Source organism: Larus michahellis, chromosome 5 (genome assembly GCF_964199755.1).
Source record: "Larus michahellis chromosome 5, bLarMic1.1, whole genome shotgun sequence".
Classification (NCBI taxonomy): Eukaryota; Metazoa; Chordata; class Aves; order Charadriiformes; family Laridae; genus Larus; species Larus michahellis.
In genome coordinates this window covers 23,324,143-23,336,346 of record NC_133900.1, presented here as the reverse complement: position 1 = coordinate 23,336,346, position 12,204 = coordinate 23,324,143, and the positions used below count along the sequence as shown (strand labels likewise).

The following is a 12,204-nucleotide window of genomic DNA, read 5'->3' as shown; positions in this document are numbered from 1 at the left end:
TGACAACCAACTTTTTTATCTGTCTTTCGTGGGTGAGTTTTGTCCACCTGCTTTGGAGGGAACAACCAAGAGACGAAGAACGAGCAGCCAGAAGACAGAATTACCCATCGACTGGGTAAACAACACACGTCAGCTCCTCCTGGTTAAGAAACGACCAAACTCCGAGCAAACGGGACAGCGGCGGCCGGCCGGTCCCTCAGCGGTGCGGCCTGGCCGGGCTGAGGGGAGGCCGGGCGGGCAGCGAGGGGCCGGCAGCGCTTCTCCTCACGGGACGCTTCCAAGGCGGTGGTGACAACTCCGTCTGCGGCAGGATCCATGAAAAGGACTAAAATATATAAAAAAAAAAAAATCACTAAAATTACCAGACAGACCCCACCACGCACTGCCACCGCAGCGGGTCCGCCGCCTGTGACTGCGCATGCGCGGCGCACCCCCGGTGGAGGGGTGGCAGCGGCTCCGCCCCCCCTCCCCCAGCCAGCACCGCCTCTTGCGATTGGCGGCGCCCCCCCCTTCTTCCCGCCCCCTCGGGGAGGCAACGCCCCCGCCATTGGCCCCGCCGCCCGGCGGCGCCTGGCGATTGGCTGCGGCGGCGCTGCGGGTCGGCGGCGCGGCGCGGAGGGGCGGGGCGGCCCGGCCCGGCCTTCGCCGTGAGGTGCGGGAGCGCGCCGGCTACCGCAGCCGCTTCCGGGTCCGTGGTGAAGCCGCCGCGGAGGGCGATGGCGTAAGTGCGGGAGCAGGGGGGAGGCACCGGGCGGGGGTTGCCGTTCCCACCGGGCTGGGCCCGCTTGAAGGCGGGGCGGGAGCCGGGGCCGAGGGGTCGGCCCCGCCGCCGTTCCTGGGCCTGTCAGGCCGCGCCGCCGGCGGCCTCCGTGAGGTAAGAGCTCGCCAGCGGGGCGGCTCTGAGGGGCCGGCAGCGGCCTGGGGTGTTCGCCGTGCTGGGTGGCCGCGCCTCCTTCGCCGAGGGGGAGGCGATCATCGCATGCTGCCTCCTCCGCGTTGTGTTGCCGGTAGCGGCGCGGCTCCCGTCCTCCGCCCGCTTTCCCTGGAAGCGATGTGAGAGGAAAACTCTCCGGCTTTTCTTCCCCGCCCCCTTTACATCTGTCTTTTGTGGGTTAACTCCGTGCAGAAAGGGTGTGAGGTCAGAGGACAGGAGTTCAGGCGCTTCTAGTTTTGTTTTTAGCTTGTGAGAAAAGTTTCGTTCTTCCCTTTCCCTGGCCGGTGAAAGATGGTCGCTGCCGGTGCCCGCGGCCCGCAGAGGGTTTTAATGCGCACACATGCACTGATTTAACACAAAGTGCATCTGCTTTTTGTCGATGTGTAAAGCTGTGATGATAGTGTGCTTGTATGTCACATTGTAAATAAAAAAATCTGATGTAACTTACCAATATAACGTGCTTTAACATGTTAATACAGTGGAGGCATATTTAAAAGATCAGAATATAGCCAATAAGCCAATATCCCTGTCATAATCTACAGCTGGATTTGTTTCCCATTTTAAGACACAGGTCCGCAGCAGCCTTCACTAAACTTTGTGAAAACTTCCAAGGTTGGTAGTTAACTGCAGCGTATGTATCTTCATGTATAATTTTATCAGGCTTAATATGAAAAAGACCAATATCATTGCCATGGGAGTTCTTCTGTTGTGTGATTTAATTAGTTAATTCTACTGTTCTGTTTTTTTTTATTGTAGCTGTGCAGGTTTTTTCACAATTTTTATGTGCAAAACATAATGACCAGATAAGCTGTCAGGCCAGAAATTTTGGCGACTGAGGAGAAAAACTGGAGTGTAGGGGGAAGTATTCCTTTTGTTGTAAAGTATGCTAATAAGGTTTTCAAACTATCATTGGTAAAAACAGTGCTTAAGGTCTTATTAGGCAGTTGGTACTAAGTGGATGTTCAGGGATATTTGCTTAGGATCATGGCCTGAACTTGCACAATTTGACAGTGTCTATGAACAAATTAATGCATGAGGTGACTTTGCTCTTGGTGAATTGTCTTGGGTTGATTGAGTGGAGGTATGTGCACACCTGGGACTTCTCTAGGGAGAGGTCTCATCCTCATGTGTGGCATGCTGCAGTAACTCACCCCTTTTGGGTATGCTGTTAGAAAACTTGGGCATGTGAAACATGCATCAGCTGCTCTTTGGTAATTGTCCTTTTGCATAATTTTATCCTGGGGGAAACAGGCAAGAGTTTACTGCTCTTCATTAGCAGTGTGCAGAGTTATCCTGTGTTTACAGTGGTGCTGAGATATGCTACCTTCTCCTAGTAACTTCTTTTCTTCTTCTATAACATCTTCTAGCACTTGTTGCTGTTCCGAAATCTTTGGGTTGACTGCAGACTGGGACAGACGCTAATGAAGAACTATATGTAGTTCACTTAAGGATGATGGTATATGTAGCCACAAGACTGACTTTTTAGTTTGATTTATGGCAGATTTACCCCTTTATCGAAATTGTGGTGGTGTGTCAGAGGAGAAATTTACAAGAAGTACTTCTGGAAAAACTTATGTGTAAGATGTAGAAGACTCAATTTCGTAGAGTATTTCAGAGGTACAATGCTGTAGTTCAAATTAAAAAAGGGAGAGAAAAACTAAAGTCATTGCCCTGTTGTTGAGACCAGACCCTAAAAAGAATATTTTGTAATTTTTTTTCTAAATAGAGCAATGTGCATCAGGGAAGTTCTTATTTATTTCAACTATTATGAGCCTTTAGATTCTGTTTGTTTTTTTTTTTTTTTATTTTGTCCTTTTTTTCCTTTGGCAGCATCAAAAGCTGGCAATGTAAGTAGGAAAACAACCCTGAATGAGTCTGGGAGGCAAGGTTAAACAATAGATTTTTATTTTTAAAAATAAAGTTAAATGAACGATCATCCAGAGTTATTAGGCATTCCTAGGCTAGCAGTTGAGTGATGCAGAGAGTACTGTATGTTGGTTGCCATAGCAGGAGTTTGTCTTTGATTTCTTCTGTATTAAAACTCATGTCCTGTACTACAAAAAATAAATAAATAAAAATATATCACTTTTGCTGTCTTGGACACTGAATCAGTAGATACCAGATTTTTTCTTCTGTTTTTTTCCCCACTGTGCTCAGAAGGGTGTTAATTTTTTTAATTTTTGCTGTAAATGCTTCTCTAGTGGTTTTTATTTCTCTATTAGGTAAAATAAATCTCATCAGGTAGGCTACTGTAAGAATATTTTTTTTATCTTATATCTTACAGTTCCTTTGAATATACTTTAATTTTGATTTAATTAATTTTTAAGTAAACATGTTATTTACTAACTTAAGCTACTGTAGTGCAAATTATGTTTAACTAAGTCTGTCTGCGCACCGGTTTAACTAGGTGTGACTCTCTTCTGTGCTCTGTTTTTAGTTCAGCTGTTTCCGCTGGAGGTTGTAGCAAGATTTCATTGGTATAATTAAAGCAGTAGTTTAGTTTGTTTACAGTTTACCGCTATTTTTACTTCAAGCACTAGCAGAGGGGGAGGAAAACAGGCCTGGATCTTGGTTCTTTTAGTAACAAAAAGAACTGCTAATCTTTAATTGGGTATAACGTATGAATCCAATGCAGCATGTCAGATGGCAGGAATTGCTGTGTGGGTGCTGTCACTTAGCATTTTTTTTTTTTTTGTGTACATGTGTGTTTTGAGAACAACTTTCCTTCTCTTCCTTCCTCTTTGCCTTGCTTGTTGATTAAAGAATAGCTGAACTTCCTAGGCTGTGCTAGGACTGATTTGAAGTCTTCGGACCTAGCTGGAGTGTTTTGGGAAAGATGCCAAGGTTGGCAGCTTTTTGTTTTGTGAAATGTGCCTAATGTGCGTCTGGGTGCTGACAATGTCATGATACTTTCAGAGGAAAATTCAGTCGAGTGGTGTTTATGTTTGTGAGGCTCCTTTCTAATATCATTTAATTATCTAAAGCTCTGATTTCGTAGCAGCTGTTGCTGGGGTCCCCTTGAAAGAAAGTGATGGGGTGGGTAGGATGCAAAAATGCCACTTTTTTCCTTTTCTCTAAGGAACCACCGTGGGTATGGCTCCTTTACTGGAGATGTGAAGCATCCAGGCGTGTTATCTACATTCATTTCTTTAGACTAGAGGGATTTACTTCCTGTTGTTTAATGTGTCATTTTGGGTGTAATTGTGACTCCACTGTCTTGTAATTGCTGTACAAGTTGGGAGTTGAGTATCCTTAGAATGGTAGTTAACCTCTAATAACATCAATTAACATATATTCAGGAAGCACTTAATTTCTGTGAAGATCTGAGGAACATGCCTGACAAATTTAAACTTCTGGTTTATTCCCCCCATGAATTTTAGTAATAAGGGGATTGTCATCATCTGTTATTTCTGTACCCGCTTCCTAACTGTATAAAAGTATTTCTTCTCAATATCATGACATGCTAGGGTTTTTTTCCCACCTTTGGATATCAGTTTTATTTAGCAATTTCTACAATATGTGTCAGAGAAAGTGTTACAAAGGATGTGATAAACAGACAGTTCTTTCTCCTTTTCTTGACCTGCATTACCCTAATGCTCTTGGGCACTGAATAAAAAGTCTGTTGCCTCCATCCTTAGCTATAGGTACAGGACAGACCTTTTACAGGTGGGTTGTTGCTCCCTAGGCTGCAGCTGCCTCTGCCAAGCAACTGCCCTCTGGTGACCGGGCTTCTGTTGTAGGGTTTTCTTTGTGGACTCTTTCATATATGCATGCTTGCTGTAAATTTTTAATGAAAATTAATGTAAATTTTCAAGCAGAGGTTTGTTCTCAGTGTTAAGTGTTAATGTGTCAGGCTGAGGTTAAAACTAGTTTACCTATTTGATTCCATTGAAATGTGTTTCTAAAGATTTGAAGCCACTGCTTTTGAGTATTTGGCTTTTTAGGGATAGAGTATTTGCTGTGAAAACTGGATCGAGTTTGGAGTACTGGAAGCGGCCTGGAAATGAAGCGCATCCCTGCAGGATTGTAACATCACTTGCATCCTCTTAGTACTGAGAAAAATGGATTAACATGTGGCACAAGTAATTAAAAAAATTTTTTAAAAGTGTCTGTGAGTGTGTGTTTCTGCTATACAGCAAGCCTGTCTGCCCAGGAGGAGGAAATCTACAGCAATATCGAACCCTCACATCTTCAAGCCAGTCCACTGTCTGCTTTGAACACACTAAGTGCTCTAAACATGTACAACCTGAAAAGCAGGCCCCAAGTATTTCAGTTTGAGCATCATAAATAAAGAATTTGGCCTTTATCTCTCCTTGCTTCAGATATCTCATTTGCAGAAAGAAGACTACATAACCACTTAAAGGACTGCTGCAAAGATAAATATGTGTAGTGGGATTCTGACACTTCAGTGCTACAGAATCCTCCTCTTCTCATGTCCTCCTCCCAGGAGAAAGCTAATACATTTTGTATGTATTAATATGCTACATGGTAAATGAGAGCCACAAGTGACACACTGAATAGTAAAGATGTGCTTAAAAAAAAAAAGCAGAGGGGGAAAGCAAATAAACCAAAATACCTGCTAAGTTTCACACTACGTTCCAGTGTGTTAACTGAGCTCATCACAAAATATCAGAGACCTTGAGAAAATACTATAAATAAGTGCAGAGAGGTAAACACAAAATTCTGGGTTTCTCTTCCTTTTTGGTGTGTTTTCTTTCCTCTATTATCAGGGCTGGTAAGAATCAGTTTCCCATCCAGACTTTGGTCTCATCCTTCCAAGCATTGTCTAATAAGCTTTGGAAAGTATACTGTTACCTCAGAAGAATAGAGTGGCAGTATAAATGCAAATTACAGGTTCATCAACGTAGGGGTCAGTGCTCCTGGAGAGCGCAACAGTTAATATTTTGTCTGATTGCAAAGTAATTTGCCGGTAGGAATAAATGTAACAGAGGGTGGATGAGTGCAGGCAGCTGGGAGCTATGCACGATTTAAATCTATGGGTACAGTATGTAGGGCATGGAAGACGAAGGCAGATGGGTGCAGGACTGTCAACAGAAAGAAGTGCTGGTTACTGAAAGTAGCTAATATCTGTCCTGAAGAGACTGCATCTCTTCCTCGTAACGATTATGATGATCCTGATCCTTCCTCTCCATCCTCCATGCTGTATAAATGCACAATGACGTTACAAACAAGGTGTACTACTTAAGTGTCTACATGCATTCCCCTTTGTATTACGCTAATTCATATGGCCAAAATTCCTTGGTAATCTAAATGGATTAAGCACCTGCTTCCTTCGAGATTCATACTGAGACCCCACATCTAGTGCAGGTGTTGCTGCTGCCTCTTTCTGGGTGGTTACACTTTCATTGCCATCATCTTCTTCCTGAGGTGACTTGATGAAGGGTGAAAGGTGCCCGGCAGTGGGGCAGGGTGTTAAAGGATCGGCTGCAGAGTTCCAAAATGACATACTGACACATGATAACTGATGAGGAATTCCTGTTTATTTGCATGCAAATAGCCAATTTATTCCAGCAAACTTCCAAGGATAACCAATTTATGCTTATGGATAGTGGTGACAAAAAATCATGGTCTTTATTTAAAAAAGATGATCTTTATTTACATAAGTAACTATCAAGATCCCATGACTTGCCTGAGTTGTCTTGCCACAGCCCTATTCACAGCACAATGATATTTAATGTCCTGCCTCAGTATCAAGTAACATTGGGTGATAATTTTTTAGGAAAAAGCCACAGGTTGCTTTATTGAGGGATTAAATAGAGGTGGTGTTCATTAAGGTGATAGGCAGTCCTCACCAATTAACAGCACTTCCATGGTGGTCTTGCTCACAAAATAATGACCCTCTTGGTAAGAAAGGGGGGGAAAAAAACCCAAGTTGTTTCTTCCTTTATGCTGAGGGTGTTCATTTTGGTTTCTCCTGTTACCCTGTCGTTCACGGGTTAAAGGCTCTTGGAGGCTGCCCGCAGAGGCATCATCTGCTTCATAATACAAGTTGACATGTGGGTTTTTTATTAAGGTACTGTGAATGTCTTAAAGCAAATCACAGTGCCATTATGTGATTTAATTTGCCGTTATAATGTCCCTTCTAAAACATGGGCTTCTTTTTTTTAAATGTGTGTATATGATGCTTATTATTCCTCTTTGTAGGGGAGCAAAGTTAGTAGCTACTTTATCATCAGTGCTGGAAGCGATGTCTGGTGTTTTGGCATTGAGGCTTTTTTTTGTTGTTTTTTTGTTTGTTTCTGTTTATTGCTTTCATGGTATTTCCTCCCCGTTCTATTTCTTCTTAGAGAAGAGGTAGCAAACCAACTGTTAGCACTTATTCTTGGGACTCTACTTGTATTTTAGTTCAAAACTTAGGCTCTTAGTTCATGGTACTGTGTTTGCCCAAGTGTAGGGAAGAAACAAGCGCATTAAAGGCGGGTTTTTTTCAACTTCTCCTTCGTATGGATATTACAGGAAAAATTGGAAACTGGATAAATTGTTAGTTTTATTAGTAACACTTCTAAAACTGACTATTCCAAAGATGTTATGCTGCTCAAAATCTAAGGTCTTACCAGTGTTACTTAGTTTTATGTTCTAGAGCTCTTGATGGAGAGCATCGAAGACGTCTTAAAAAAAAAAAAAGAAAAGAAATAAAGTCTACTCTTTTTTTTTTTTTTTTTTTTGAGGGTTGAATATTGACAGGAAGACAGGTTGCCGGAAGCTGGAATGTGTTAAAAAAAGCACCAAAAAAACTCCCCCAGAATTAATGCTTATCTTCCTGTAAGAAGGCTTCACGGATAACGTCCAAGGGAGAAGACTTAAAATGAAACTAATACAAATAAAATACTGCTGTATAATTACATATGTTACTGAGTTGAGCTACTCCCTGTTAATCACACTTAATTAACATAACCCAGTTGCAAGATGATTTATAGGTGGTTTGAATAAGTGTGTAAGATCAGAAGGGCTGGTTTTCTGCTCTCTATAACAGAGACACTGTGTAGTCACTTTTTTATACGATGATGCAAATCCATCCTAAAGAAGAGAATTAATGGACACAGTGGATTATGAGGTTATGGGAATTTTCCATAGGTCCTGAAAGTGTCTGCTTCAGCCTCTCCTTCCGTGAGGGCAGAGGGTTCAGTCTCATATTATCTCATATTAATTTTTTGAATGTTAGAAGGCTTAATACAGACTCGTTATTACTTGTGTGTTTAGTTACCATTTGACTTACTTCTATGGTACAACAGTTTTATAAATTTATTTGCTGTTATAAGCTGCACAGGGCATTCAGGGTACCAAATTTGGAGACCATATCCTGGCATTCTATTGATCTGTAATCTGTTTTAGGAAGGCGTGTTTCAGCAGAGATGAGTGGGAGTGTTCCTGGAGCTCTAGAGTAGAAGAAAGAGTTGATAATCATGAAGATGTTATTGAAGGAATAAAACCAGTAAATTCATATTTGTGTGAAACAGACTGCTAGAGATCATTTAACATACTCAATTTTCTCCAAACTGTATTGTGCTTGTTACTCATTTTGGTTCTGATGTTGTCTTTTTTGCTTGCAGTTCTATAGGTGCTGGTGCAAAAACAGTTTAGCAATGGATCAAAGAAAAAATGATAGTTTTGTCCCAAGTATCACGCAGTTGGAAGACTTCCTAACAGAACATGACTCCAATGTTGTTTGGCTATTAGTAGGTAAGGTGAATCAGTTCTGTTTTGGTTAAATGTTTGGGGTTTTTTTTGTGTGCACTTTTAAACATGCTTCTTTAAATACTGGCATACTAATATCAAATTTCTTACCAAATTGCATCAAAACATTAAAAATAGATTTTTATTCGTCATACAACTGTTTAGTGAGGTGTGGCAATGCTACTTAAGTAATTCAGAAAGAGAAAATATAGAATTATTTCCAATACTAATTGTGCTGCAACACTTGGGAGGTAAGTCCAATGTGCTTAAGGATGATGTTCTATAGCTGCAACTCTGCAAAATAACTCAGTAAGAACTTCTTTTCATTAAATAAGTATTTTCTAACACCAAAGTAAGCTAGTGATTAACTGTAATACCATAATAAAGGATTGTAGCACATGTCAGGCAGATACAATAACTTCGTTATACTAATACGTACATATCTGCCCTTTAATATGGTATAGTTTGAATAGTGATATAAAGACTATTGTGTTTCATGACATAACTTCTAGAATAAATTGTGTGCCACAATAAGCCTTTAAGCCAAACCATCGTGTACTCAGTTATGGGCTGTTTTGCTAATTTTTTTATAGCATGTATGCTATTGTTCATGTTTGTGTGTAGGTACTTTTATTTTCCAAGTCTACAAACAGGTGGGTCAGGGACAGCAAAATAAAAATTAAGCTGTGTTCAGGTCCAGATGAGAGTGCTAGAAGTGTGTGATGAATTGGGACTTTTCCAAAGGTAGATAATACCTGCTTTTCAGCCTTGATTCTTAGACCTGGAGTGAGGGGCATCACAGGAAAAATAACTTTATTTTTTGACTTCTGGGAAGTTAGAGTTTGTCTGTTGGCTATTGAGGTACTGGAATTATTTTTCAGTAGGCCAAACTGAATGAAAAGAACATTGGGAAATTAGCGAAAGGTGCTTTCTGAGTATAATTTATTTCGCTTTTAATATGTTGACATGGAAAGTTTGTACTCAACATAAAATTCTAAGTATAATCAAGATGAAAATAAGGGAAGTCACCATGCTGATAGTTGCTTGTGGTTAAATGCAGAACAGGTGCAGAACAGATCTGAAAAATTTGTCTCCGGAAGCTTTGACTTGAGCCTTAGAGATGTTCGGGTCTTTTACCAAAGAATAAAAGTGTCCGTTTGCAGCCTGCAGAATTTTCTCTCTGGTGTTCCCTCTCTGCACTGGATTCTTAGAGCAAACTATTAGTAATTCTACTTGGAAAGTATGTAGGATATAAGCAATTCCATGTAACAGCTATTATTTAAACCAAAAGCTTTGCTTATCTTTCTTATTTGCCTGAATATATTAAACTTAAAAATTGCTGTTTCACAGAAGGGTGGGTGGAACTTCAAGAAATAATATAGTCCATCCCCTTTTTCTATGGGCAGAATGACATACATGCAGTTATGCAGTTTTGGAGAGCTGCTGATGTCTTCAAGTGCAAGAAACCATTTGGTATTCTAGAACCAATGACACAACAGAAGAAGCTGGGTAGCCTCCTGTTATTACGAGGTTTGGATAGAAACATATTAAAGTAATATTTATTAACTGACCCAGTTTCAACCAGCCATTGCTCCTTCACTTTCACCTGCTGACCTATGGCATCCTGTTACAAGAGAATAAAAAAAGACAATCAACAGTTTCTTCCTCTGAGTCCTGAAGCAGTTAACTATTGATCCCAGTAAAAGAAATTATGAATTCTAGAAATGAACATGCACCTCAAAGAGCTGTTGCTCAATTCTGGAATCCTTTCTAAAAATCACATACAGTGAAGCTTTCCAAATGTAATTTCCGAAGTGTAGTTTCAGTGAAGAGGCTTTTAAAATCAAGAATATAATAATGAGATGAATAGAGTTTATGAGATCTGTCACTTAACAGCAGAGACTAAATTTGGCGAGGGAAAAGAAAAGGCTACAATTTGTGGCAGAGATGAGAATGATGGTAAAGGCAGCAGGTTAGGACCATAGTGCCTGGAAACTGCACTAGATTGCTGATTTTTCTCAGTCTATGTTACCTTAAAAGGGTACCTTCTTGGCTTTAGGTATCTGGAAGTTAACGGTGTACTTGAACTTGAATCTCAAATTAACTTTTATTGCTGGAATGAGACCCTTTGGGTGTGAGTCACTCCACCTTTCTCACTACTTTGATAGTGGCCCAGCAGTAAATAATTTACTCATCTGAAAGTGAGGGGAGGCAAATGCTGTCCTTGGAGTGTGCCTTCATTGAGTGCCAAGAGCAGTTTTTTTCCTGGGATGTAGCTTTGACCCTCCCTACCTTGTTCCTGTGTAATCACCCACACAGATTTGGTTTGGTTCATGTGTCAAGCAGCTTACCTGCCCAAGTGTATGAGCTACTTGAATTTTGGTCACACTGGATCCATTTTTCAGTAAGGAAAAGACAAAGTCATGCAAGTCGTTCTTTTCTACCTTCTCCTCATCTTTCAACAAAGCACAGGTGTTGTTACAAAGCAGTGAAGCATCCCACTGCAAAAAAGTTAAGAGGCAGTAAAAAGACAGGTTGTTTTTGTAATTTTTTGTGAGTTGTTTGTTTGTTTTGTTTTGGAGTTTTTTGAGTAAACATCTGAACTCTGCAGAGTGAAGGCATCACTTGTATGCCTTTCTGCACTTTTGATTTCCCATAAAAGGCACAATAAATCTGAGTTTTTCAGCATGAAGTGTATGCACAAATGAAAAACTTCTTTTACGAAGTTCAGTTAGTATACTGAGTAGGGATACCTCAAATACAAAAATTGCTTTCTTTCCTACTCCGCTTTGGATGAAACTGAATGGTAATTATCAGTAAATGGAGTTAGAACTACTCCTTTACCTGTCAGTCCCGTTCCTTTTGGGTTTGTCCTTCTGGAAGCTTTGAGAACCCTTGTAGTTAGAAATAGGTTACTAGTTCTTAATCAACTAAAGTAAAATTTACTTTGGGGATTAGCAGACCTAATTTTTTCTTTTTTTTCTTTTTTTTTTTTTTTTTTTAAAACATGTTTCTCATTGGATTGCTGTTTCCTTTTTTTCCTATCAAATTCCATGCTTGAACATGTTGACAGATTTCTGTTGACCCAAGGACTGGTACATTTCTCTCAGGATACAGCAACTTAGGAAATGGTTTCAGATGTGATAATGTTGTTTCCTGTGCTGAGATATGAAAGACTAGAAATTTAAGTTACAGTTCACGGTTTGGAGAAGGAACGTAGGATGACTTTTGTAGTGTTGGTTTTTTTGGGTGTTTTGAAATAAATGACTGTGTAGGGTAATGACTGTTATGATTTGATCTATGAAATTTAACTTCTTGAATGATAAGAGATGTAATGAAATATGTGGTGTCTCTTGCAGTTCCTCTGGAGGACAGGTTTTATTTATATTGGGGAATGGAAAAGCGGTGAAGAATCTATATTTTTCTGAACTTCCTGTTTCCCCTTCTTTCCCCCCCCATCTTTTCACACCCTTCTCACACCGTCTCTCTGAAAACTCCCATTACAGTGTCCCATCAGTCTCAAATTTTATTTTTTGTAGAGTTGGAAGAACACTGTTGTGCTTTGTAGTCTTAAT

The 12,204-nt window shown here is 40.5% G+C and overlaps 1 protein-coding gene across 15 annotated transcripts in view; it reads left to right on the top strand.

Annotated features, from left to right (window-relative positions):
- The first annotated feature begins 294 nt into the window (after positions 1 to 294).
- Positions 295 to 12,204, top strand: part of BLTP1 (bridge-like lipid transfer protein family member 1) — a 114,511-nt gene continuing 102,601 nt past the window's right edge. For all 15 annotated transcript variants that reach the window (XM_074589119.1, XM_074589120.1, XM_074589130.1 and 12 more), the window contains exons 1-2: positions 295 to 721; positions 8,506 to 8,635. In XM_074589119.1, the coding sequence (XP_074445220.1) occupies positions 419 to 721; positions 8,506 to 8,635 (433 nt within the window). In that variant the 5' untranslated portion in view covers positions 295 to 418. The remainder of the gene's footprint in view (positions 722 to 8,505; positions 8,636 to 12,204) is intronic.